The sequence below is a fragment of the Arthrobotrys flagrans genome (genome assembly GCF_004000055.1).
Source record: "Arthrobotrys flagrans strain CBS H-5679 chromosome Unknown unitig_3, whole genome shotgun sequence".
NCBI classification, from domain to species: Eukaryota; Fungi; Ascomycota; class Orbiliomycetes; order Orbiliales; family Orbiliaceae; genus Arthrobotrys; species Arthrobotrys flagrans.
The window spans coordinates 5,159,983-5,186,688 of NW_027137547.1; the positions used below are offsets into that span (position 1 = coordinate 5,159,983).

Consider the following 26,706-nt stretch of genomic DNA (forward strand, 5'->3'; position numbering starts at 1 on the left):
ACCGCGTTGGGATCATCAGTTAACCAGTGAAGATTCGAAGATTTGTTGGCGGAGCCGCCCGTGTAGCATCTGACAACGCAACTTTCGTCCAGAAGCCCTTCGAATCGGTTTATTTCCATTTAGTCTACGCGAGCGAGCACTGTTTAATTTCTGGCTTCCATGGATGCCTTAGATTGGTCTTCCACCCCCTGGATAGGAGGCGTTAAATCAAGAATTGGCGTTTGTGCCATACGAGAGGTAACTATGTAAGTAAGCTTCGATGACATGTCTGACATCAAGTATTTGTGCATACTTGTTACCTCTTGGGCAGAGAATTAACCATGTTATTCGTACCGGGGGGTAGCCTTGAGTCCTTTGCATTGCATTGCACATGCATTGAGGATATCTTTCTTACAGCGAAGATTTTATATGATTGTCATAAGCGTTGATAGTCTGGTAAGCATTAGATAGTGGGTCACCTCGGTTGACGAATATATGACCATCTACCTAGCTCGGAACCACTACGATCTCACCTTCCATGAACTCCATGGTCAATGGCCCAGATTACATGTGGAGATGTCCCGAGCCTAAGCAACAATATCCCCCACTCAGTTTCAAGACTAAAATTTACCGAGCAGGTCTAGATCGAATTCATGAACTGTTTGGATGATACCATCCCAAGATATCTTGTGCAAAAGCCCTCGCCTCGGAAGATACCCAAAATAGCCCAAGAATGCTTATTTCGTGCAGGGATACTCTATTGTGATCCTTAACATTAAATATAAACCTCAACTCAGCCGCACTCCAGCTATACGCATATATTTCTTGGCCCCACAAACGGAACCCACAAATCTTCATGATCAAAGCTTCTTTCCGAAAAAGAACAAGCAATCCTTCCAAGCCGTGTGAAATGCCTATTCTCGGTGCTGACGGGGAAGGGCGTGCCTCGATTCATGTACCTCAAACGGAGATCATAATTCAGCTTATACCAAAGTCGATTTCGGGTTCGTATCGACCTCGCATGAAGGTACAGATTCCTTTCTGTGAAACTTCTTAAGAAGCACAGGAAAATAAACGCAAGCTCCATGGAGTATCTATCTACAAGGAGGCAGGGCCCCTCCTTGTCCACCAGAATTAATGAACCTACCAAACTAAAGGGAAAAGTGAAAATGGGTAGCTCAAACCGTTTTATATCGGTGTGCACACCCACGAGCTGAAATTTGAATAAACCCCATTGACTCCCAAGCGCACCTGCCCCGACGCCCTACCCATTTTTTTTTTTTTATAGGTTTACTTCTGGCTACGAGCTCTTTGTATCCTTTTCTTGTTTTTTCAAACACGAGAAAGGTATCATACGACGATCGTTCGATTCTACTTTTCGACCTGGTTTTTGCATGTATTTCGATTGATAATACCAAGATTCGACAGGGAGGCTTGAATATATAGACCAGGTCTAGACCAATATGGCCTCGAATCCAGGCCCTGCCGGCACTCCAGGTGCAAGCGATATAGTTCCAAATAACCCATTCGCGGATCCACCAGGTTCGCCGTAACATCCCCGTCTGATATAACAATAATAAGATACCCATAGGCTTAGACAAAACTAACATACCATAATATACAAAGCACGATCCGGCCAGCACCATGGCAGACGCAACACCGAACCCCTCCCTTACCCGGTCTCCCCACAACCCCCTACCGCACGCGGTCCAACAGCCGACGATGAAATCGAAGATATCAACCCTCCCCCATTATTTTCACGATACTCTGCAGCTCCAGAGGCAGAACAGTTGGTTCATCGACATGCAAATACCTTCCCGCGCCCGGTGCCGCAAACTACCACTACACAACCGGGTGGTCAACCGCAAGTACCAGGATTAGGACCTCAAGGTCAAGCTCAGGTTCGAGGAAGGCCTCCGGAATATCATAGCGATGGTGACGATTCCGACATATCCTCTGATGAGGACGAAGATTTGGCAATGTATTTCAAGCGACGAGAACCGACGAATGGAGTGTTATCGAGTTTATTACAGTTATACGGACCAGGTGGTGGAACCGAGGCGTATGGATCACAATCGGTACCCCGAACTCCAAGATCGAGGAGTAAAAGCGCCGTAGGGGCCAAAACCACCACCACGACAAGTGAACAAGCTACGACAGAAGGTGGACAAACAGCTGCAGGGCAACCAGAGACATCAGCCGAAAGGGAGAAAATGCATATGGCAATGATGGCAAAGGGAGCAGGAATTGATAGTGATAGTGAAGATGACGATTGGAAGAATTTCTCGGCGAGGCCGAGATGGTATCAACATTCTTCCATGTCGAGGGTTTCGTTAGTACCGGGGTCAAGAGGTGCAACGCCGACAATGGAGGTTGTGGGGGATGTGGCATCAGTGCTGTCGATGGGGGAGAGGCCCGCCAAGTTGGGGAAGAGGGAGAGGCTAAAGGCTTTGGCGAGGAGGTTTAAGGGAAGGAGGGGAAATGAAGAGCTTACGATCACAGTACATATTGCGGAGACGTTACAGCGACAGAGGTACCTTCTGAAGCTTTGTCGAGCATTGATGCTCTTCGGAGCTCCCTCGCATCGTATTGAAGGTCAGATTCTTTTCGACAATTAATATTTCGAATTTCAAGTATATAAACTGACGATATCAGACTTCCTCCAAATTAGTGCTGCAGTCCTCGCAGTCAATGCTTCCTTTGTCTACCTCCCCGGCACCATCATCATCTCCTTCCAAGACCCTCAAACCCACACCTCAGACGTTCAAGTCGTCAAGAGCGGCACCTCCCTCGACCTCGGCAAACTCCAATACATCCATATCATCTACAAAGAAGTCCTCCACGACGTAATCTCTGTCGAAACCGGCACCGAAAAACTCGACAAACTCATTAAAAAACCTCCGCTAAGAAACGTATGGCTCAAGGTTCTTTTATACGGTGGTGCATCTGCATCTATCGCTCCGTTATTCGATGCACGGGTTAAGGACTTACCATTTGCGTTTTTGCTGGGTATGGTGGTGGCACTTATGGGATTGGTGATTAATCCAAAATCTGAAGCGTTTGCGAACGTCTTCGAGATCATGGGTACCATTATCGTCTCTTTCTTTGCCCGTGCATTTGGAAGCATAAGAATGAATGGAGCAGAGCTATTCTGCTTTTCGGGTATAGCCCAAGGTGCAATTGCCCCGCTATTGCTTCCAGGTTATGCAATCCTCCTCGGTGCGTTGGAATTGCAGAGTAAAAAGCTAGTGGCAGGAGCAGTCCGAATGTTCTATGCAGTCATATACTCCGTACTGCTATGGTTCGGTATCTCCATCGGAACAGCATTGTACGGCTTCGTCGACCCCAGTGCAACAAATTTAACGGAATGTTTAGATCAGAATTTACGAGAATTCAGATTCTTTTACGTCCCGCTGTATACCTTCTTCGTCTTACTCGCCAACCAAGCAAGGTGGAAACAAGCACCCGCGATGTTGGTCATTAGTTTGTTGGGATATACGGTAAACTACTTTTCCCAAGGACGGTTTCCGCATACACCGCAGGTTGCAAATGGGTTGGCAGCATTGACGGTTGGTGTGCTGGGGAATCTGTATAGTAGAGTGATCCATCAGGCGGCGTTTACAGCTATGGTGCCCGCGATATTATTACAGGTACAGAGTGGTATTGCCAGTTCTGGGACTTTGATGAGTGGTTTGACGGTAGCTACGGCTATTGTGGATGGACGGGATGCTGTGATTCCGACGGACACTCATTCGATTAACATTGTTGCCGGTCAGAATGCACGGTCTGGATTTGTGACTGATGGAGGAGCCGGTCAGTTGGCGCTGGGGTTGGTGGCTATTAGTGTGGCTATTAGCTTTGGGCTGTTTTTGAGTAGTGTTATAGGTATGGTTCCTCCTCGATATCGGTGTAACTTTGTTATACAGGTTAAGGCTAATTCATGCGATTTAGTGTATCCTCTGGGCAGGGGCAAGAAGCAGAGTGCTATTTTCGCTTTCTAGATATATATTGTAGGGGCCTGGAGAGTGCATCTCGATACTGCATCTGCCCCGCTGTGAACACAGAATGCTCTGCACTGTTTCTAGAGTCGACATTTATTCTCGTTCAATTTCCTACTTTTTTCGGGCCCTCAAAACTTTCCTTATTTATTCATTCTCTTTGACTTTAAAATTTATCTAAACGGAAATCCCTGGGAGGCGTTTTGTTCCTTTGAAGCATATAAAACCCGGAGGGTCTACATTCTTTTGAAGCAATTCAGCGAGTACACTGTAGCGATTCATGAATATTCTGCACCTGAATCATGTTTTAAATCCTATGCAATCCACAATTATCCTAACCCAGCAAATGAATATAGCATTATCTGCAATAATGAAATAAACACTGATATCATGATGCATAAAAGAACACATTGCCCCTCTATAAAGCCTTTCTCGGTGGCGGCGGCCTTGCACCTCCAGGAGGTGGGGGGGACTCTTCGCCCCACCCTCAGAATCAACCTGATAATCATCCTGCTTACTCTTATTCTCCTCTTCCATCATATAAGCATCCATCAAATTCACCCTATTACTCCTAACCGCCTTTTTCCCTCTCCCGGTCCTAGCAGGTGGCGGCCCACCCCCAGGAAATCCCGGGACGCCACTTTGCTCCTGTGAATACGGAGAACTCATTGGTGGCGCTTGTGGCGGGGCTGAAGGTGTTCGACGACCACTCTGCAAAGCGGCTATGGCCGCCGGATCCATCATAACTGGAGGAGCAGATGTCTGTGGCGGTGGACTCCTTGTTGAGGCGTATGCGTCGCCTGGGGTGAACATATGTGGTGCTCCTGGGGGAGGAGATGTTGGTTGGACTTGTAATGCGAATGCTGGGGTTATGAATGCTGATCCATCGTCCGCTGTTGTTACTTCTGGACCTGGTTCACCGCCTAGTAGTGCTGCGTCGGCGGATGGGTACTCGAATATTGCTTCACCGGGCTGGCTTAGTGGTTCTTCGAGTGGAGGTGGGAGTCGGTGGAGAGCGCCGTATCCAAGGACGCAGCCGAGTGCACCATCGCCACCCCAGTGCCTTCGAGGGAGAATAGTCACCTCGCGGACTAAGTTGAATTCATGGTTGTAGACATAAAGTTGAAGAGGCCGGTCGATGTGCTTTTTTAGAATTTCAAGGTTTCAGTAAAAAACCGGAAAACCAGCATCGATCATGGGAACCGGTACGCTAACTCACATCCTCAACCAATTCTCCCAATCCACTCTCTCCTCTGACAACCCCACGCGGCGTCCCGATGATGTAATCGCTATATGGCAGTAATCCTCCAACCTCAGCTGGACTTCCAGGCGATATATCCAGCACATGCCATACATCCTCCGCGACGCCCAAGCTCATCCATTTCAGCGATACTCCCAACGGCGATGGATTCTCTTCAGTCACCGGTGGTAATGGTATTGTGATATTCCGAAGTATTTGGCCTTTAGCACTCCATACCCCCAACGTCACGGCATTCCCAGCACAATTGCGAACTTCTTGTTGAAATAATTGAGGGTCGGCGTCGTCCTATCGTCGTTCCTTTAGTTAAGCTCCTCGTTTCGCGCCCTGTGGAGACAGGCCGTGGGTTTGGGTCTTCAGAAAGGAATCGTACAATTTCGCGCCCGTTGATGCCGCAGATAAAATCGAACCATGGTTCTAACGGTATTTCGGGCTTGATGCTCCTGAGGACCTATATGAATTGAAGAGAGAAGATAAAAGCCAGAAAGGATTAGACGACCTGGGTGACCGGTTGGAGGAATGAGCTATGGATTATTCTAGGGATAAGACAAGGGGGGTGTGAGCTGCTGTGGCAGGTTGCTTACCCGGAATCCGAACCGGTTTTGGCCACCGGAAACTTGCGATTGTTCGTTGCCCATGGTTGGGCGAGTAGGAGGGTGTGGAAGATAGCTGTAGTCGTGAGTGGTTGTGGTTGTGGTGATAGTTCTAGGCTGGTGGATTAGTGGTGGGATGTTTGATAACAGCTAAGCAACACCAAAAGGTGACTTCGTAGACAGGGCTAATTTTACGAGACTGATTTGGTAATAGAAATCACTATTTCAACTCTAATTGGTAGACTTCGGATGATAAATACTTATATACGCAGTGGATACGATTTCATTTTTTCATCTTCTCTCACGTCCATGCTTGAACTACACTGCTAAATAAGTAGGCAACAGTTCCCAAAAGAAACACCAGAACACCGCCATGAACAACAAGTCTTCAAACATCACAGAAGATACAGTAAAACCACCGGTTCAAGGTCGACTAACAAGCGAGCATCTAGATTCGCCGTCGGCATGCTACTCCTGTCCCAGCTCTGCTAACACCTAGTCGTCATAGTCGGGTTGCATGTCATCGTCGGCGGGATCATATGCCCCCATGTAGTCGTGAAACTGTGTTTCCATTCCCGCGCCGACCATACCTCCCATGGCTGCCATGTCGAGTATCCCACCACGACCCTGAATTGGATAATCATCCATTTCTTCAAAGCCCTGGTCAACATGGTCGTTGGCGCCTCCAGGACCTCCGCGCTTCTTGCTTGTGAAGTTGATCCATTCCTTACTTAAACCGAGTTTCTTGTCGAGTTGTCGGGCTTGGTTTGTGATTTGGACTGTTCGGGCGATTTGAGCTTCGAGGTCTTTGAGAATGTCCGTTTCGGATGAAGGCAGGTCGTGGAAAGAGACCATGCATGATGTAGTGCCTTCGTTTGTGGATGAATGGGATAGGGAAGCCTTGATTTCTTTTCGGTCAATCTGTGGGAAGGGTATACATCATTAGTACTCTTGGGGCGAATAAGATGAATCGGATGGGTAGCCTCACCATATCAAGAATATATCGCTCCAGCTCTTCTGGAGAAGTGGTACTGCCCTTGGGGCCAAGGACATCTAGGTCGCGACTGGCAATGGCTTCAATGCTGAGGGTAGAGTAAGTGCTAGTGAGAGCCTTAATGCCAAGCCGACGGAAGTTCTCCAGACACTGCTCTGCAATTCCCCAGTTCCCATCTGCCTGGAAGATTTCCTTTACCAAGGCAGCTTCTCGCCGAAGAAGATCGGGGTTGCCTGTCGCATAAGCTGTCGCAAATGCTTCGTATGGTCTGGCCAGGATACGACAGGCCCTAGCTGTCGATTGTGGTATTGTCTTGGGTAGTTGGAAATTCTATGAAACGTCAGCAGCGTCTAAGGACCCCTACGATCTGGAGGGGGAACCCGTACCCTTCCTTCAAGCATGAGGGTTACCAGAACAAACTTTTTGAATGCATCAACCTGGATTTGGCTGACGGCAGTCCCGGTTCCAGGATATGATAGAACAAACTGAAGGAAGTCGCTTGCTCGTCTCCACTTCTTCGTTGCGATATATATCATCGCCCCATAGAGGAAATACTGAAGTACTTCTCTATAGGTAACATCTTTCTCACTACCCTTAACTGGAAACTCTTCGATATCGATGTCCAAGATTGGTAAAGCAGCACGGAAAGATCGCGCATCAAGACACTTCTTGACAAACTTGGTATGTAACGATGAGAACGTCTTTGCACCGGTAGAGTAATTGAGCTGTGTAATGGTATGCTCTAAAGGTTTAAGGGCAAGAATCGGCTGTATCCATGAGTCTTCGTGAGTATGTAGTCTTGCCGAATAGATATCCCCAAATAAGTAGTACCTTATTGCAAGCTTCACAGAATTGAAGCAAGACCTTCAAGACGGCGAACAGCTGATCCCTCGAAAATTTCGTCTGTCTGCCATCGAATTCCGAGAAGAAATCGATTAATTTGGGCCAAAGCTGATGGATTTCGTTCTTGTCGACGGATAGACGTGCAAAGCTATTCCCTCTTGGTTAGCTAGTCCACAAGACCCATATCCAGCTATTGCTGAGCCTCACAGTGCGTAAAGGACGCCTAAGCTATTTGCTCTATTATCAAGTAACTCTAGAGGGTCGCTATCCCGGGTGCCAACCAGTGTTTGAGCAGATAATTTTGAAAGCAAGTCGTTCAGAGCCTTTAGATCCTTGTTATATTCCGCAGGCGTCAGATCAGGTGAAGCCGGGAAGGCCAAGACGTTTGTAATGAACCGTTCCATCTTGTAGACTTGCTACCGATTGTAACTCCGAGGCAAGCGATAACAAAGGAAACAGGATACGGAAATTCGATATTCTAGACGATTTTCGGGGTAAAGGATATATCGTGGTAAACTACATATACATCCACGAGTTAGTATCTTGGCGAAACGAATGATGCAAGATAAGGTATCCCGCTTGAGAGGAAACCGAACTATTGACATACCGTTTCAGGACCCAATAAAAGGCAGATAAATCTGAAGCCAAAGACCCTCCAGAATCTATCTAGAGCTTCGATGCTGTGAAGTCGTGACGCGAGCGAAGTTGGCGACGTTGGAAGAGCTAGACGGTATGACTGTGTGTGGTGGGAGAGGCGGGGAGCTAAACCATTAGACGCGAGCTGTATGTAGCTCCAAAAGCGCAAGTAATGGCCGGGGCAACGCAGCCACACAGCCGCACCGACAGTCTCGGTCTGCAACACGTGGCGCTCGATACAACACATCTGGAAAGCCTAGAACGGAATGTTCGCCCGAATAGAGCCTTGTTCCTTGCATACAATTGATCGCAGTATGCAGCTCCGCGCCAGATTTTGAAAAATCGAAATTTGAATTTTTCTTCATGGTTATGGAGAAAGCCTCAGCAAGTAACACAATTGCGATATCATGATGAAGGATCCGATTCGGAGGTGCGCTAAAATTGACTGGCTTTGGACGTCGTTGAACTCCGCACTACCAATTATATCAAGATTGTGCAAAACCAACGGACAGTAAGGGATTCTGGTACTTGGAAATGCCTCAGAGGGAGTATGGCTTGAGCTAGATATCCTGATTGGATAGTCTTTACTGTCCAGAGCTCCTTTCTCTTGCACTATACTTTGAAAGGCACTCTTGTGGGGACATCCATTGCCTAACGTTTTCTGCGAAACCTCATACGAATTATATTGTGTACTCGAAGGATCTCTGATATTAAGATATGTAACCCCCCCAAATCCTACAAACGATCGCAAGAACGCCGAGTAAAAATAGTATGGACGGAGTGGCCATACATGTGACGCTATAAATTTTCATCTGGCTGGCCTGACCAATCTACAACAGAAACAACACAATCTCACAAGGCACCCACAACCATAGTCTGCATGATATCTATGATCTATACGCCTTAACCTAGCCACTCTGACATTCTCTAAAGAGGAGATACTCTCCCGCTCGTATTAAAACCAACTGATCCAATCGAAGCCTAATTGAAAGGAAAAAGAAACCCTTGGTGTATATCCGTTGTTAGATATACTAATGAAAACAGTATTCCCGCATATCCAATACGAGGGCCTAGCAAACCAACCGTACTCATGCTTGCGGGAGTCGATTTCTAAGCCCTACGACTGTCATCGGGAGTACAGTAGAGGAGTGATAAAGTAGGAATCAGATGCCTCATAAGAAAAGTCAGGCCTGTATATCAAACCATACCCAATAGAGGTTTAAGATGGAGATATCGATAAATAAGGGAAAGGCCCTTCGTCAATAATCTCTAGAACCTGAGTCATCCTCTTTTTCATCCGTTTTAACAGCTCGTAAGGGTAACAGTTAACCTCGCTCTAAACTATCTATACTCTCTGATTCGACGTTAACGTTTTACAAGGCCATGGGGTATCCACTCGGTAACTGAGCGATCGCATGCATCTACGGAAATTAACGTGTCTTAAAGAGACGTACCCCATTAGATGAAACCAAATGAAAAATACGTTAATTTTATAAAAAATAAATCTTTTGCACAAATAGCACCGAAAGCGTTCAAGTTCACAATATATCACCCGTGCACAACGGTCTGGGAAACCTCACGAATATGAGACGCCAACCGTCCCGGATAGCGAGTAAAAGCTAAAGACAAAGGAATCGCTTTCTTCACGCTTGACGCCATGATCCTCAAAGTAATTTACTTCAAAAATGTAACCAGTGGAGGTAATAAGATAAGCGGTCATCATTTCTTAGAACTGAGAAATATCACAATATCTCTGGGAAGCTATACCTACCGTAGGACAGTTACATGCTTCTCTATCGATGGCTTTCATAATGTTGAGTTTCTCCTCCGGATGATTTTTGCAAATAAAAGGTATATATAAAGGGCTGGACGGGTGCATCGAAAACATTCTTTTCCTTCGATCTACATCAGCACTACAGCTATATAGAACTACCCTCATCAATACATCTAATAAACAATCGTATCAATTTCTGGTCCTTCGAGTCCCCTCCGTCCGTTAGAATTATTTCAAACACCCATACCAGTATCCCCAATCCCCAATCCCTAAAGCAAAATGGTTCTTACTCAGACCGTCTCCAGGCCAATCGTCGTAAGTAATCCCATAGACCCAAACACTTTGTCTCGTACCAAGACCTAGCCGTTAGGTATCCGCATACGATATAACTGTATAAGATTGTGGTTGGTTTTATGAATTCTAACATTAATTTTCCGACAAGGCCTCGCCATCCATGCAACTCCCGCACGGTTGCCCGAGCCAAGAACCAGTAAACTGGGGCCGTGGATGTGGTGTTAATGGCCACCCGGCCAGATGTGTCCAACCACAACCTGATGGCACGAAATGCGGCGGTACTATCGATGACGGGGTCTGCCAACTTTGTGGACATGTTTACGCCTAAGCTATGATGGTCCTGGCATTGGGCGCGAGACTATCAGACGGGGCCAACCAACACATCGATGGTATAGTCCTGTGCTTTAAAGACTGAAAACCGCACAAACCGACACAATACCGCGTTACTAAACCATACGTTGTCTCGCTGCCCCGCCTGGCCCTAAATGTCACCAGCCTCGGGGGTGCGATTTTTCCTCTCTGGTTTTCTCCTTTCTGATTTCTTTTCTTCATGGTTTTTTTTTTTCCCCTTGGTGGTTTTTTTCCCTTGGTGGTTTTTTTTTTCTCTCCTTCTTTCCTTTATTTTAGCTCCTGTCTTTTGCTATCCCTTTCTTCGAATCGCGACACCGATCTGATTTTGCCTGAATCATGTTATCATTTTAGTTTATTTACATAGAGAAGCGTTGAACTTCTTTCTTCTTTTCTTTCTTCCTCCTCTTTTTTCTGCCAAAACCCCTTTATTAGTACTTAGTAATCGTAATCCCTCGTTTCCTTGCCTTAAAACTATTCCTTTTAAGTCCCGATTCAGTAAATTCAAAGTAAAATGAAAATCGTCCATGTGTGTTGTCTACGGAAAATCCAACAGATAACGTCGTCTGCGCGCTAAAGCCGAAGAAGCTTGTTAACAAACATGCCAAATCTGGCGTGGAGAAATGATTGACTATGATTTCTCCCCGCCAAAATTTGACTTGGTTGAGCACGCTGACTGTTCCAGACTCAAAGGCCGCAATTGCAGAACGTTGTGATAAGTGGAGTGCGGGGACACCGGTGGAGGGGTTGATTTTATGACTCTTCCTCTGCTCTGATTTCCGTTCTTTCCCTCTTTCTCTTCTCCGTCTACGCTGTAGCCATACCTTTTTTTTTTTTACCTCCCTCCACCCTTACCATATTCCACAGACCCTAGGCACTAGCCTCGAATCTGGGCACTGCAGTTCAAGATGGCAGACCCATTGACCATCAAAACTATATTGGCGAGTAGCTCTGTTAAGCTACGGGTAGCTGCTTTGCGCGATCTCAAGACGAAGGTTGATGATAAGGGTATGGGTGCTGGAATCCACATAGCGCTACGGGCCTTGCAATGCTTCATTGGTGCTTTTTCTAACATGAATTTATATCTCTAGAAATATCCTCGAAAGATGTCCCATCAATCGTCAATCTCCTCGTCAAGACCCATAGCTATTACGCAGACAGGGCATCTCGCGATGCGGTCAGAGGCTGCCTCTTATCCCTCTACAAAAATTCTGACCTCTCCAAACTCTCACAAGACCTCATTAAAACCGTCATCAAAGACGAAAGCTCGAAGCGTGGAGTCGCAGCATCTAGTCGATACGTCATGCTTGAATGGAGTGTTCAGTTACTACGAGAAGTCGCTCTCGACAAGGACCGGTTCGCCAGCTACTCGGATGCCCTACTAGCGGCAGCTTCGACTCTGGTGGACGAATTAGCACAGCCCGAAGTACGCCCCGGTTTGAGAAATGGCGGCAAAAGTTTGATTCGGATAGGATTCCAGAATTTAATAGCGTCACCCGAAGTGCCGGCGGAACAAAAGCCGAATTACGTCCAACATATCATCAAATCCTTGACCGCGAAGGCCCCAGCTCCGAACCGACAAAACGGTATCCTCCTAGGAATCCTACTCGATGTTCTTTCGAGGTCACCCTCTCTGAGGAAAGTGGTAGAAGAGGAACTGAAATCCGATGTATATAGTTTCTATATCAGAGAGTTCATCAATTCTCGGATCGCAGTGGCCCCCTATCAGGCAAGTTCTCTTGCCATTTTCTTCAGAGAATTTTGCACTATCGAAGATCTTGAGAGTCAGATCATCCCAGCCGTCGATAAGAGTTTGCTGCGCTCCCCAGAAGTCGTTTTAACTGGTGTGTTTGATCCTCTTATCGAATCACTAGATAAGGGCCTTGATCTTGCCAAAACACTTAAAGAGAAGCTGCTCAAAAGATTTCTGGATTCCATCAAGTCAACAAATGCAGTTATCCGGGCGGGTGCTCTTTCTGGATTCCAGGTTATTGCAAAGCGATGCCATGATGAAGCTCTATTGGAGTCCATCGCTGAGGAAATTCTTACTCCATTAGTCGCTGGGAAGGCAACTGCAGCTGACCACAAGGTCTCGCATGCCAAAATGCTCGCTGCTCTCCCCAACATCAAAGCACTTGCCGCAAAGCTGCCAAAGGATATGGCACAACTGATATCGAAGGAGAAGAACGACCAAGCAATCGAAGCTTTCTACGAAGTTATGCTAGAGCACTATTTGGACGGTCTCCTCAGCGGTCATATCAGCGCAGACAATACAGTGGTCAAGAAGGTCCAGGATGGCTTATCCGACAAGAAGCCCAATATCAAGAAGAGCACATCTTTCAGAGTTGGTGACCTTCTACTTCGATCAAAACAGGGCGAAGGGAACGAAGAAATTGCAAAATTTGGTGCTTCTGTGGAACCCCAGCTGGCGGATATCTACACTGAGGTCCTCGCGAATCCGCTACCAACCGCTCAAAGTGGTCTTCTAGGAGGAGCTTACGTTTATCCCAGCTTGGTATTCAACGATATTTTGCCTGGTAAAGCAGTGGATAAGTCGGAAATCGTGAAGCAGAGTTTCGCTGTTCTGCCAAAGCTTTCCCTTTTGCTCACCCCGCGAGTGTATACGAAGCTGGCCTCTGAAGACGACTTCCAATGGGCACTGAAGGCTCTTGCGGGTTTGACTTCTCATGTTTTCAATGAGCCTGCATCAGGCGCAGCATGGGCACAGACCTTTATTTATTTCATCTGTGGCGGGTCGCAGTCTCCCAAATTCCGACGGGACGCTGCATCAGCTCTTTCACAGGCATTTGCTCAATACCCTGAAGAAGTAGGCTCAACAATAGCTTCAGGGCTATGTGATTGGATCAAATCACTGGAAGAGCCGGAGAAAGACTCTCTCAGTGTTGGAACCAAGGGTAGTATCAACGATGTTGCCAGAGCACTCAAAGCCACCCTCGTCGATGTTGTTGATTCGGTCGAAATCCTGACGGAAGTTCATGAACGCCAACTCATCAATGCCCTCGTCCTATCTCACCACGGATTGCTATACCGAAGTATTGATTGGATTTACGTTTGTCAACAGCTTTCAGTCGACCCGCGTGCTTTGGTCGAGAAATACGCTGACAGGCTACTCGATGAAATCAAGAAAGCTTTTGACCATCCCCTCAAAACAATTCACTTGGCTGCCGCGAAAGCCGCTGCGAAGCTTGCCTTTATCGCACCTGAACTTTTCACTCCTCGCCTAATCTCGCTCTTTGCCTCAGATCTCTCGCGGGTGACCGTCGCTGGTATCACCGACCTCAGTCTATCAATTTGGCAGGCTCCGCCAGACGTTCCATTTGTGGATGTGCTAGCAAGCAAATCCGTAGCCCCCGTCGCTCGTAACAAGAATAGCGATATTGCAAAGTGGGAGGCGGAAGTTCGTAAGGACATCGAAAAAAAGAGAGGTCCAGTCCAAAGGAAACTTACAGCAGATGAGCAAGCGAAGGTCACAGCTCAACTCGCAAAAGAAGCGGAGATCCGGTCCAATGTAAACGACGTACACAAGAAGCTCACTCGTGGAATCGCTATCATTTCAAGTCTCGCTCGTGGTGTCAATAATGGTAGTGAGGAGTGGATGGCACCTGCGACACAAGCCTTGTTGGAGGTGTTCAGTTCTAGTGCTTGTCAGATTGTTGGCAAGGAGGCGAATGAAGCGTATCTTTATAACGCTAATCTAATCTCCTCACGGTTGGGTGCCTTCAGGTTCTTCGTTGGGGTGACTACCCTCCGTGCCTACGGCGCGGAAGGACTTACGGGCGAGGTGATGAGTGAAGAACTGGGAACACTTTGTACTCGAGTTCTTTACCGTATAAGATTCTTGGGAGAACAGAGGCCGCTTGATTCTATCTCCCTAAATTATGTCCTCCCTCTAGTACTCAAGGTATTGGAAGACGGTGGCGTCGATGCTAAAACGCCGGAGATCGTTGAAGAACAACTCATTTTGGCATTGGAGATCCTCACCTTCCATACTGGAACATGTAAGTTCAATATCCTAAACTTCGAAGGTTGTGTTCATGCTAACGCTAACGACCTTAGGTGTCGATACCAACATTGCGCGGAAGAGGATTTTCGAAACTTTGATATCTTGCATTCGGAAATATACACAGCATTACAAAATGACTAAGGATTGCCTTATGGACTTGTGTCGATGCATTTCCGACAATATCACACCCGAAGAAATTAGGGTCCTCGTTGCAGCTACCATCCAACCTGAGGTAAATCTAAGAACGGCGGTCTTGCAAGCTATCGAAGCTGAAATCGATTTATCGGATTTGGGAAGCTTAGATTTGATTTGGATAGCCTCACACGACGAAGTTGAGGAAAACGCAGAGCTTGCCCGCACGACTTGGGAAGTCCATGAGATGACAGTGGCCGAAGATAGAGTCGAAGATCTTCTTCCATATCTCGATAGCCAAGATCGTCAACTTCGAGGAGCTACCGCTCGTTCTCTCGGAGAAGCAGTAAAACTCCACCCGAGCACTTTCGCAAAGATTTTGAACATACTCAAAGAGAAATATGTTCAGAAAGCCAAGCCCGTTGGGCCTGTTTATGACGAATTCGGCATTGTGAAGAAAGCCCTGCAACAATCAGATCCTTGGGAGGCACGGAGTGGAGTTGCCCTGGCATATAAGGAGCTAGCTCCTTATTTTACCAAAGAGCAATTCAGGCCATTTATCGAGGCCGTTATTAAAGATGGCTGTTTATCCGATCGAGGCCCCGGTGTACGGCGAGAAATGATTGATGCTGTTGCATCTGTTATCAGTATGCATGGCAAACCACATGTCGAAGAACTCATGGCTGTGTTTGAGAGCACCCTCGAAGAGCCAGACCGTGGGGCCCAAGCACAAGACGAGCGTAACGAGGCCATTATTATTCTCTACGGAGCCCTGGCGGAGCATTTGGAGCCTGGTAATAAGAAGATTCCTTCAATTGTGCAACGTCTATTTACCACACTGTCAACACCATCAGAAAATGTGCAATATGCTGTTGCAGAGTGTCTCCCACCGCTTGTCCGTGCTTCTCGGGATAAAACTGGAGAATATGTCGAGAGGATGACAGGGGTTTTATTTGGGAATGGAAAATACCCAGTCCGACGAGGAGCGGCATACGGTTTAGCTGGTATTGTGAGGGGTTATGGTATCTCCGCATTGAAGGATTTTTCGATCCTGGCAACGCTCAGAACCGCCACTGAAAGCAAGAAAGACCAAAACGCTAGGCAAGGTGCGCTTTTTGCATACGAATTGTTTTCGGTCTTCCTTGGGCCCGTATTTGAACCGTACTTCATCCAAATCCTTCCGGCTCTGCTTACATCCTTTGGTGATGCTGTGAGCGACGTTCGTGAAGCCTGTGCTGAGGCAGCAAAGGCTTGTTTCACAAGTCTGTCGTCCTACGGTGTTACTGTTATCCTGCCTACGCTACTCGATGGCCTTGATGAGTCGGCTTGGAGGTCGAAGAAAGGTGCTTGTGAAATGTTAGGTAACATGGCATACCTTGCACCCGGTCAACTCGCGGTCAACTTGCCGACTATTATTCCGCCATTGACCAATGTCCTGACCGATACTCACAAGGAAGTCAGATCTGCTGCAAATAGAAGCTTGCTCAGGTTTGGGGATGTTATTTCTAACCCCGAGATCAAGGAATTAATTGGCGTGCTACTGAAGGCGCTGAGCGATCCAACGAAGTACACAAACGATGCACTAGATGCACTTTTGAAGGTGTCATTTGTGCACTATCTTGATGCTCCCTCGCTTGCTTTAGTCGTCAGAATCCTTGAACGTGGTTTGAGTGACCGGTCGCAGACCAAGAAGAAAGCTTCTCAAATCATCGGAAGCTTAGCCCATCTCACAGAAAGGAAGGATCTCATGGTCCATCTATCGATACTTACCAGCGGCCTCAAAGTCGCAGTTGTGGACCCAGTCCCACAAACACGTTCCACCGCTTCAAAAGCACTCGGCATCCTTGTCGAAAAACTCGGAGAAGATGCTATGCCAGAACTTATACCCGGCCTCATGTACACACTCAAGTCAGAAACTGGTGCTGGAGACCGGCTCGGGTCCGCCCAGGCTCTATCCGAAGTTCTTGCTGGCCTTGGTACTGAACGTCTCGAGGAAGTGTTACCAACAATTCTTTCAAATGCTGGAAGCAGTAAGCAGCATGTCAGAGAGGGCTTTATGTCCATGTTCATTTTCTTGCCTGCATGTTTCGGAAATGCCTTCAGCAATTATCTTACCAAGATCATTCCACCAATTCTGTCCGGACTTGCGGATGACGTTGACTCTATTAGAGACACCGCCCTGCGTGCTGGTCGGCTTCTCGTCAAGAATTTCGCTACAAGGGCTGTGGACCTTCTCCTTCCAGAACTTGAAAGAGGTCTTGCGGATGATGCTTACAGAATCCGTCTCAGTTCCGTCGAACTCGTTGGCGATCTTCTCTTTAACCTTACAGGGATTACAGGGACAATCGATGAGGTCCATGCTGAAGCTAATAACGAAGTTAGCGTAGCTTTGCTCGATGCCCTTGGTTCTGAAAAGAGAGATCGAGTACTCTCTGCCATATACATTTGTCGAAGCGATACGTCCGGCTTGGTCCGCAATGCTGCAATCAATGTTTGGAAGGCGCTCGTCCCATCGCCCCGTATATTGAAGGAGATGATCCCCACGTTGACCGGATTTATCATTCGTCGTCTTGCAAATCCAAACCCCGAACAAAAAGAAATTGCTGGACAAGCACTTAGTGAGCTTGTCAGGAAGGCTGGTGAAGGGGTTCTGACTTCTCTGTTGCCGACTATGGAGGAGAGCTTGGTGACCACAACAGATGCAGATGCCAAGCAGGGTATTTGCATTGCTCTGAAGGAGCTGATCACATCTACTCCTGAAGAAGCTCTGGAAGACCATGAAAAGACATTGATTTCTGTTCTCAGAATAGGATTGGTGGACAGTGATTCCGATGTTAGAGATGCTGCAGCAGATGCTTTCGATAGCATCCAGCGAGTGTTCGGCCGGAGAGCTGTCGATCAGGTGCTTCCATTCCTGCTTAATCAGCTACGCGACGAAGATACGGCAACCAGTGCTCTCGCTGGTCTTCTTACGCTGCTCCGTGATCATGGCAGAGCTAACCAGATCTTACCTGTCCTCATTCCGAACTTGCTTACCTCGCCTATGTCGGCATTCAATGCATCCGCTTTGGCAAATCTTGCAGAAGTCGCTTCCAGTGCCGTCAATAGACGACTACCACAGATCATCAATACTTTCATGGATAACCTCGTCGAAATCGACGACGAAGAGCTCAGAGAAGAACTGGGAGGGTCCTTTGACCACGTCTTGTTGGCTGTTGACGAGTTCGATGGCCTTAATACAAGCATGAACATCATCTTAGGGCTGTTGAAGCATGATGACGAGAAAAAGAGGGCCACTATGGCTCTGCACTTGGCCACATTCTTTGAAAAGAGCGAGATCGACTTCTCCCGGTACACGCCAGACTGCATCCGCGTTCTCTTACAACTCTTCGATGATAGAGAAATTGCTGTCGTTAAGGCTGCCTGGGAAGCACTCAATGCACTTGTCAAGAGTCTCCGCAAAGAAGAAATGGAAAGCCTCGTTACATCTACCCGGCAGGTTCTTCTACAAGTCGGGAACCCTGGTCATGACCTCCCTGGGTTTACTATTCCCAAGGGAATTAATGCCATTCTCCCGATATTCTTGCAAGGTCTCATGTATGGCACACCGGAGCAGCGAACGCAATCGGCTCTTGCTATCGCAGATATCATCGATCGTACAAATAGCGACTCATTACGGCCGTTTGTTACACAGATTACCGGACCACTCATTCGTGTGGTATCCGAAAAGTCCGTTGAGGTTAAGTGTAAGTTCTTCGCTTGTTCATATCGATTGATGCCTTGTGGAATCATGCTGACGACTGAATTTAGCTGCGATTCTATTAACCCTCAATTCCCTGTTGGAGAAGATCCCTACATTCCTCAAGCCATTCTTGCCGCAGTTGCAGCGCACTTTCGCGAAAGCCCTTGCAGATACTTCAAGTGAGGTATTGAGATCGAGAGCGGCAAAGGCTTTGGGCACATTAATTACCCTGACTCCGAGAATAGATCCTCTGATCGCAGGTATGTTCGTTCAACCCGAGGCGATATCGATAAAATTTAACTAGGTATGCATCTTCTAGAACTTGTCAGCGGATCGAAAACCCCTGACATTGGGGTCCGTGTCGCTATGCTGAAGGCATTGTACGAGGTTGTCAGTAAAGCGGGTGCAAATATGGGAGAGCAGTCTCGCGCTTCCCTGATCGCGCTGATAGAAGAAGAGCTCGAGGATAATGAAGACGCGTTGCTGATAAATAAGGCCAAACTATTAGGGGCTATGTCCATGGCTGTCCCACTTGACCATATGGGTAAGATCATCAAGACCCAGGCCTTGACGACACATTTTACCAAATATTCAGTGCTGGCTTTGAACTCGGTGTTATTGGATGCCGGAAATGCAATCGAAGAGGGTGGACTGGTCGACGATGCCGCAAAGGTTATTTGTCGAGGATTGGCGGACCGTGACGTATGAAAGTTCTTCTATTCTCCCTTGTCGACCATATAGCTGACTCTCCTATAGCCTTATATCTCAGATAACAGTGCCGTCGCAGCTGGCAAGCTCCTTTTGTCGGATAACATCCATAAATCTTTCGAGACCTCCAAGACTCTATTCGAAACCATAGCCGATGCCATCAAGGGCCCCACTAGCAATTCAACTGACACCAAACGTCTTTCGCTCATCGTTTTACGAACTGTGAGTCGACTTCATTATGAGACGGTAAAACCTCATCTTGCACTGTTGGCGCCGGTCGTATTCGGCAACGTTCGGGATTCCGTCATTCCAGTCAAGTTGAGTGCCGAACAGGCTTTCCTAGCGATCTTTAGAACAGTCGATGAGGGAGATGCAATTTTCGAGGTTTGTATTTTGGTCCCTTTGAAACTCTTATATAGCGGTGTCAGATTTGTCGGAAGGCTGAGGAATGCTAACTTGAAACCACCCCTTGGTCTTTTAGAAATATATTTCCACTGTCGAGGGTCCCCAGAAACGTCTTACACAAGACTGGTATAAGCGGGTGGCGTCGAAACTGGCTGCCGCGGAACGAGAAAGGAATGAAGCAGGTGGTAGTTCGCTAGGGTTAAATAGCGACGAGGAGGATGATTACAAGGAGATTATGAGCGTTGGGAAAGTCGATTTTGAAGGGTGGGTTAGTGCTGACTAGAGGACGGGCGAGAACCCCACCTAACTGCCCGAGTTCGCCTATCATATTCTTTGCGGGTGTCTCAAGATAAGGCTCCGGGCGGCGAGGGGACCTTTTTCGACCCTTCAGCTCGAAAGATTATTTCTTGTATGTTCTTTTTCCTTTTTTGATACATTCTTTGTTACCGCCTTCATGCATCATGAGGTAACATTTTGTACTTTTCTTATGGGTATTGCTTCTGAAAACGGATGAAGAGGATAAAAAGCTGTGAGATGTTTGTTTTCTGAATACGAATTGAAACTAAGGAACAAGAAGCATTTCATTGCGGATCTATCCCGTTCACTCCGAAAACGTTAACCCGTCATGAAAATCGTTGCCCATTGCAATAATTCGTAATTCGCCATTAACTCCTTGACATGCCGTAACTAGTATCGAAATAAAAAAAGAAAGCGCGACTACTTCATCATTCCCATCAAAGATCTTTGGGGATGTCTAGTCTTCCTGCAATCCATCAGCGTCCCCTGCCTAGCTTCTCTCAGAGGAACGATGGGAAACTTTGTCTCCGCGAGTCGTTTCTCTTGTTTCACGGACGCCAGCGCCCATTCCACGCTCACATAGTGAATTTTAGACTTGACTCTGCCCTTCATTTCGAGTTCAATTTTTCTACTTGCTAGAATCGCACTTCCGGATGAGTCCACCGTTTTTGATAACAGGGACGTACCAGAAGGCTTCGTAGATGTCGATGGTTGAGATTCTGAGGAGATGGTTGATGCGGCAGACGGACTGGTGAGGATTATATGTGTGACTTGGCGTCTGGCGAGGTGGTATGAAACCACGGCGCCGTGAGAGGTGAGGAGACGCTTTAGTTCTACATCCGAGACACCTGAGAGGGTAGTATTCCCGTTGATGTAGATTGTACAGTTCTTAAAGATTTGCTTGGGCTTTGGGGGTTCATTTGTCGAAGCTGAGGGGGCTTGTGTTGTTCCTGTGGGAGGTTTTTTAATGTGGTTAGCACCACCATCGAGTGAGTCTCATACGATATGCAAAAACCAAGGAAAGGAAAGGAACGAATGGCTCACCCTTCGGTTTCTCGTTCACATTGCTGGCAGGTTTCAGACCATGATGGCTATTATTTGTTCCTAAAATCATTCCACCAGCCTTTCGCTCCGTCCCAACCACCGCGCCAGCGGTAGTAAACTGTGCTTTGAGTTTTTGGTTCCTGTCGTCTCGCCAGCCTGTGACACCACTGCCGCCATCTTCGCGGATCTGGTGACCTGTCGATGAAGTTACATAGATGTCGAGAGGTTTGTCTGGTCGAGATGTTGAGGCTAGTTCTACCAGCTTTTTCTTGAGCTCGACGCCTTTGAGAGATGTTCCAAGTTTGGGGGGCATCGCGAAGGCACGTGCCATCGTGTCGTTAGACCTATTGTAGTGAAAGATTAGGGAGACTCGGTAGTTTTGTATTTGTTATAACTCGTATATTTGAGGATTGTGGGTAAGATAGATTTGAGAAACTCGTATTCAATTGTGAAAGTGTCATATGAATCATATGTGTATAGTCGCTCGATACTTGCAGCTCTGCAACTTTGGATGACTTGGTAGACGCAGCTGAGACGAGGACAAACTCTCTATCGTCAAATATTTTGACTAATAATGTTTGGCGACGTTTAGAGTCTTGGGACTTTAACGCATCAGAATTACTTGCATATGATTAAAAACGGCGCAGTTTTGGTTGCGCAAAGTATCCGGAATTGGTAACTCAAAGCAGGACAGAACAAGAACAACTGCTCGTTTGTTTTGTCATGTCAGCAAGCAACCTAATCTATCTAAGCTACAGCGATATGGGGTTATCGAGCATGTAAGTACATGTAGGTATGTAAGTATGTACCTGCAGCAGGTGTACTTACATAATGTAGGTACTTGTGGATACTCTATATCCTGATATAAATTAGTAACAGGCGGAGACCCAGTCGGTGACAATATATCTGTAATATGCATCCTGCACGCTCTTCGTTCTTTTTTTTGCCTTTGAAAACGGCGAGCGGCGGCGCAGGGCAAAAGGGAAAAGAAAGCCAGTTTAGGTCGGGATGATGCATGCATCTCGCATTCTGCATGTCTCTGGATCAAGCAAGCAGCTTTTTGGCCAGCATTAAGCTTTTCGCGAACGGGGAAGCATTCCCAACTTACAAGCTTGATTTCCCCACATTGGCAATTGCGCCAGAACGGCGTCTTTTTCCCCATGAATAGAAGCGGGCTGTTGTTAATTGTCCAATAGAATGTGCTGACAAGGCCAACAACCCTGGGGTTTGTTCCTTATTTGGCATCATTTCTATGCATCACAATATACCCTTGGGACTGCACCTGTCGGCTGCGACCGACCTTAGTTTAAGTTTAGGTCTTTCTCGATTTAGTACTCTTGTAGGCCTGTAAGATTTTCATGCAGCGTGCCTTCCCCAACGTCACTTACAACACATTGCCTTGACCGGTTTTGTGTTGCCATGTCGTCTCTGTCGACGTCGATCTGGAGATCCTGGATGGCCAGAAGGGGGAAGGGAGATGGTGGGGGTTCTGGTTATTGATGATGTGAATAGGGCTATACTATTGCCGTATATGTGATTCTACTTTTGGAACGATAACACAGGGTAGACTTTCCCATGATAAGGCGTCGGAGGCACAACCGACGTATCGTCTGACATCTTATGTAAGACGCCCCTCAAACTCTTATGATCCTATATTTATCATCCCCTTGGGTAGATTTTGTTGTATTCTTAATTTTTAAAACGCCGGATTTGCGGGCTCGCAATTCAAGATAATGGAATTACGAAACCCGAATATAACATATTTAGGTACTAGTATGTTGTGTCATCAAGACTATGAAACATTTCATATACCAGCCAAAGGATTATATATATTTGATAATGTGATATCGTAGGATTCTAACTGCGCTGCATGTTGCATAATATAATATACGGCGACAAAATGTCAGCATTTTGAGGAGGGGGAGGGGTCAAAAACTTAAACCTGGTAGTAGATTGTTTCCCCGGTACTGATATCGATAATGCATCTATGGTAGGCTATGGTTACCTACGTTACATATTATACTGGGAAACCGCATGTTTCGGCATTGCATTGCATGAAAAATGGTGCGGAGCTTCCGCGTCTCGCATATACGGCTTCGTAAACAGAGTGATTACACGCAGCCGATCAGTAAACGTCGCTTCGGTTGCGGCTTACATGCATGCTGATGAAACGTATGTTTGGGATGTATGCTGTAACATCTATTTTTCGATGTTCCTCATTCAGCGGCAAATTCGAGGAAATTTTTTGTGACATGTCCTGATGGCCATGCACTTGTGATAATCCTACTGCATACCCGAAGCCGAATTTCGGGACCTTCCCTTCCACCCCTCTTTCACATTTCAATTTTTTGGAGGCACGTGGACATCAGTTTCTGCCGAATGTTGTGTACAAGGGAGAAGAACATTCCAAGTGGAAGAAAGTTTTTTCCGACAATCATCATCCAAGCGCTCCAATACCTTGAACCCTTGCAGACTTTGCTTCTTCCTTGTTTGCCTTCTCGGCGACAGTGGGCCCAGGCGACCATTTCGAGATGATATCAATCACAAAGTTCGGTTATTACTAAATTGCATGCGCTAAAATCTGCGGCTGGGAATTATTGGGCCGTCCCCTAGATCCGTTTTCGCGATTGTGAAAACTTTTCCGGTACCTGCGTCAAGGCCACCTGTTCCAAGAGGGTCTGTTAATATCTCAAATTAATTTTAGTGAGGCGCCCTGGAAATGGAATTTTTGAATTGACGAAATTGTGGAGCAGGAGGCGGGAAAAAGGGCCAGGAACCAAAGACAGCGTGTGATGGGTGGCCACAGCCTACATATCCTATCTCCTTCCAGCTGCAATTTCGAGAACGAGAAAAGGGTTTGCACTTGTTCCTGAATCCATGTGAGGCTTTTCCCCTTGCTAAGTTTTTCACATACATACAGCCAAAAGATGCTGTGCCAGCCCATCCCACACTTGGCTCCTTGGTTCTGCGGCTAGAAATTAGTTTATGGCAAGGGTGCCACTATCTGGTGACCATCTGGACCCAGCTTATGCAAGGGCGGGAATGCGGGATTGTATCATAGCCAATTTAATCGTTGCGCAGGCGGTTTAACAACAAAAACCCAACACAAACCCGCCTCTCTATTAACAAGGGATCCTTATAGAGCAGCCGTGAGACATTGCGCATTGGTAACGCTGTCTGTGATATCGTGGGGCATCCGGGCCCACCAGTTGATCTGATATTGGCCTAGATGGCTAACGGGAATCCAACGTTTGAGGTTTCTTCTAAGTCGCTTGCCGTTGAAGTTTAGCCCAGACATCAAAGCAAAGATCCATCAAAACTTCACCGCGGAACGGATGATTGCCATTCCGCCTTTCCTGAAAAGGAGAAAGAAAAAAAAAAAAACTATTTTATGGAGCAAAAGCCAAAATTAAAATCAAAGGCCCCGAAGTCAGAATGAAACTAATTTGTCCGTGCCCAACAGGCCATTCGCAAAAAAACGGATGTTGAAGTGCTCGTTTGAACGGAACATTCAACCTGTTGGGCCAATTGGCGACGCTTCGCCATCTGTTGCCTAAATGAAGCTAGCCATTTGCCTATTGCCGAGCCGTCCTTTTTTGGTCTGGACACCACCAGTTCAGCTTAGACCCGAGACACCTTCACCTGCGCCAATCATCTTGATATCTCGAACTAAGAGTTTTCCTCTCCATCAGAACGAGTGGCTCACAGAAAATCCTTTGGATGACAGGATGACAAGCATGTAAGCTGGTGATTTTTGGGGCTGTTGTGCTTGGATGGCTAATAACGATCAATAGTATCCTGTCATGTCATGCGATCTACGATTTTATCTTAATCTCCTCTTTTTTGGTGCATCGCCATTTGATTTGCAGGATGCAAGTCTCTGAGCGGTCCGCTATTGCATAAGTCTCTGTTCGCGTATGCATCCAGGCCATGCCCTACCCAGTGCATGCCTTAAGCTTAAGCTTCACCTTTTTTTTTTTTTTTTTTTTTTTGCTGTGCAATGTACATAACATTGCACCTACACACGGATGTACATGTACATGTACCCCGAATCCCACTACCCGCCTCCCTACATAAGGGCTTTTCAGGGTGTGCATTAATACTGAAGCTCTTTAGGGTATGGCGGTCTTAGAGTTTTACTCCCATCTGATGGGGCTATTAAGGTTGCTTGCTTCCACGCACATCACAGCGTGCTCAAGCGACGGGAGCAAACATATGTAAATGCTAGCTTGTCAGAGGGGAAGAAGAGGAGAACAGGGAAAAAAGGAAAGATGCTCTAGAAAGGTGGAGGCAAAAAATATGGGAAAAAAGCAACAATTTACACGCCAGGTGCTGATAGTGAGCTTTTGGCTTTGTGGCACCTCTTGTCTCGTCCATAACTTGACTGGCCTTGCCAATATCGGCCGATCGTCTCGAGCAATTGATGACAAATGAGTAGGGAAGAGAAAGAATGTCTTGAAATCGCTCAATTTCAATCACACGCTGCTCTGGGAGCTTGTTGTTACTGCCTAGCCTGTCTGTTAGCTGGTTTTCTTCCTTCCCTTTGTCGTTTTCCCTTCCGATCCTGTGGGCGGACTGAATAGAAGCTTCAATAACTCCCGGGATGGTAAGTTTTCATGGGTCGGCACAATCGCGTCAGCCCTTCCTCCCAAGCAGATTCCAGCTGGTCAATTCTGAAACGCATAACGACCCCTTAAAAAGGTGCCACCGAGAAGCTCCACTCAGGTGACTGCTTCCTTCTGGAATATCTCACGTTTTTCCTGATAGGAACTTTTTCTTTGTCGACGGCCGTGCAAGGCTAAAGGAAGTAGAAGAAAAATTATGCAAAAGAGGATGGGGAGGGCCAGGAAAAAGTAACAACCCTGTGGGGTCTATGAGGTGCATAGACGTGGTCGCAGCCTATTGGATGCCGCAGCCGAATCGCCCACACCAACCTTCGAAATCCCCATCGGATCGTTTGGAGAGAGCTAAAGAGGGCATGGGGGGTCAAATGTCGATTGAAGCTCTCAAAATAGACTAAACCCTCTTGAGCGGCCAAAGTGAGGGGAAGAGATAAGAATAGCACCTATTTGGGCAGGCGGCAAAACATGGAAGAATTTCCTTGCTAGTTCATGGTACCCTAGAGTGTTCACATTAGGTCGACATGTTCGAAAATAATAGTGTCTGGTATTTCGTGAAAGCTTACCAGTGGTATGGTGCGACAGATTATGGATAAAAGCTCAACAAACGAGGTCCGGGTCTATTCCTTTGCCCGGATAACCATGGCCCGCGGGTGTACTATGTAGATGTTGGAAGCTGAAGGTATCATAATTGGATGCAGGGAACGCCTTTCGGCTTGCCATGCTCGATCTCTTAAGCGGCTTCCACTACTAACAAAAAAAAAAAAAAAGACATCCTACCTTTAATGCCATTTTGACGTCGATGTCCACGTCTGTCCGAGTCAAAAAATAGAAGAGCCTTGCCCGAACAACCAAGACATCCGCATCCAATCTCTTTCGTCATTGGCGGGCAAAGCTGCAGCAGTGCGCTGGCAAGATGGGTCTCTTGATCCTCGCCCTGGTCTTATCCGCCCTTGCCTTGCAGCTCCTTCCTTCCTACTGCTTAAGCTTACCTGCTTGTCGCATTTGCCCAGATCAG

General features: G+C 47.0%; 5 protein-coding genes across 5 annotated transcripts; 2 read left to right on the top strand and 3 right to left on the bottom strand.

The window, feature by feature from the left end:
- Window positions 1–1,442: 1,442 nt before the first annotated feature.
- DFL_002887 (uncharacterized protein) lies at window positions 1,443–3,980 on the top strand (the record flags this gene model as incomplete). Its single annotated transcript, XM_067631738.1, has 4 exons — window positions 1,443–1,521; window positions 1,606–2,574; window positions 2,635–3,864; window positions 3,931–3,980. The coding sequence occupies 4 exons, from the start codon at window positions 1,443–1,445 to the stop codon at window positions 3,978–3,980; spliced, it is 2,328 nt and encodes a 775-aa protein (XP_067494255.1).
- Window positions 3,981–4,277: 297 nt separating this feature from the next.
- On the bottom strand, window positions 4,278–5,873 carry DFL_002888 (uncharacterized protein; the record flags this gene model as incomplete). Its single annotated transcript, XM_067631739.1, has 4 exons — window positions 4,278–5,120; window positions 5,197–5,523; window positions 5,609–5,686; window positions 5,820–5,873. The coding sequence occupies 4 exons, from the start codon at window positions 5,871–5,873 to the stop codon at window positions 4,278–4,280; spliced, it is 1,302 nt and encodes a 433-aa protein (XP_067494256.1).
- A 450-nt stretch (window positions 5,874–6,323) lies between these two features.
- Window positions 6,324–8,666, bottom strand: DFL_002889 (uncharacterized protein; the record flags this gene model as incomplete). Its single annotated transcript, XM_067631740.1, has 8 exons — window positions 6,324–6,749; window positions 6,817–7,152; window positions 7,209–7,589; window positions 7,654–7,813; window positions 7,873–7,997; window positions 8,062–8,181; window positions 8,273–8,427; window positions 8,603–8,666. The coding sequence occupies 8 exons, from the start codon at window positions 8,664–8,666 to the stop codon at window positions 6,324–6,326; spliced, it is 1,767 nt and encodes a 588-aa protein (XP_067494257.1).
- A 2,959-nt stretch (window positions 8,667–11,625) lies between these two features.
- DFL_002890 (uncharacterized protein) lies at window positions 11,626–20,011 on the top strand (the record flags this gene model as incomplete). The annotated part of the gene is made up of 7 exons (XM_067631742.1): window positions 11,626–11,725; window positions 11,809–14,736; window positions 14,795–18,619; window positions 18,684–18,875; window positions 18,935–19,317; window positions 19,372–19,707; window positions 19,805–20,011. 7 exons carry the CDS (start codon window positions 11,626–11,628, stop codon window positions 20,009–20,011), a joined length of 7,971 nt encoding a protein of 2,656 aa, XP_067494258.1.
- Window positions 20,012–20,445: 434 nt separating this feature from the next.
- On the bottom strand, window positions 20,446–21,400 carry DFL_002891 (uncharacterized protein; the record flags this gene model as incomplete). Its single annotated transcript, XM_067631743.1, has 2 exons — window positions 20,446–20,975; window positions 21,070–21,400. 2 exons carry the CDS (start codon window positions 21,398–21,400, stop codon window positions 20,446–20,448), a joined length of 861 nt encoding a protein of 286 aa, XP_067494259.1.
- Window positions 21,401–26,706: the final 5,306 nt, after the last annotated feature.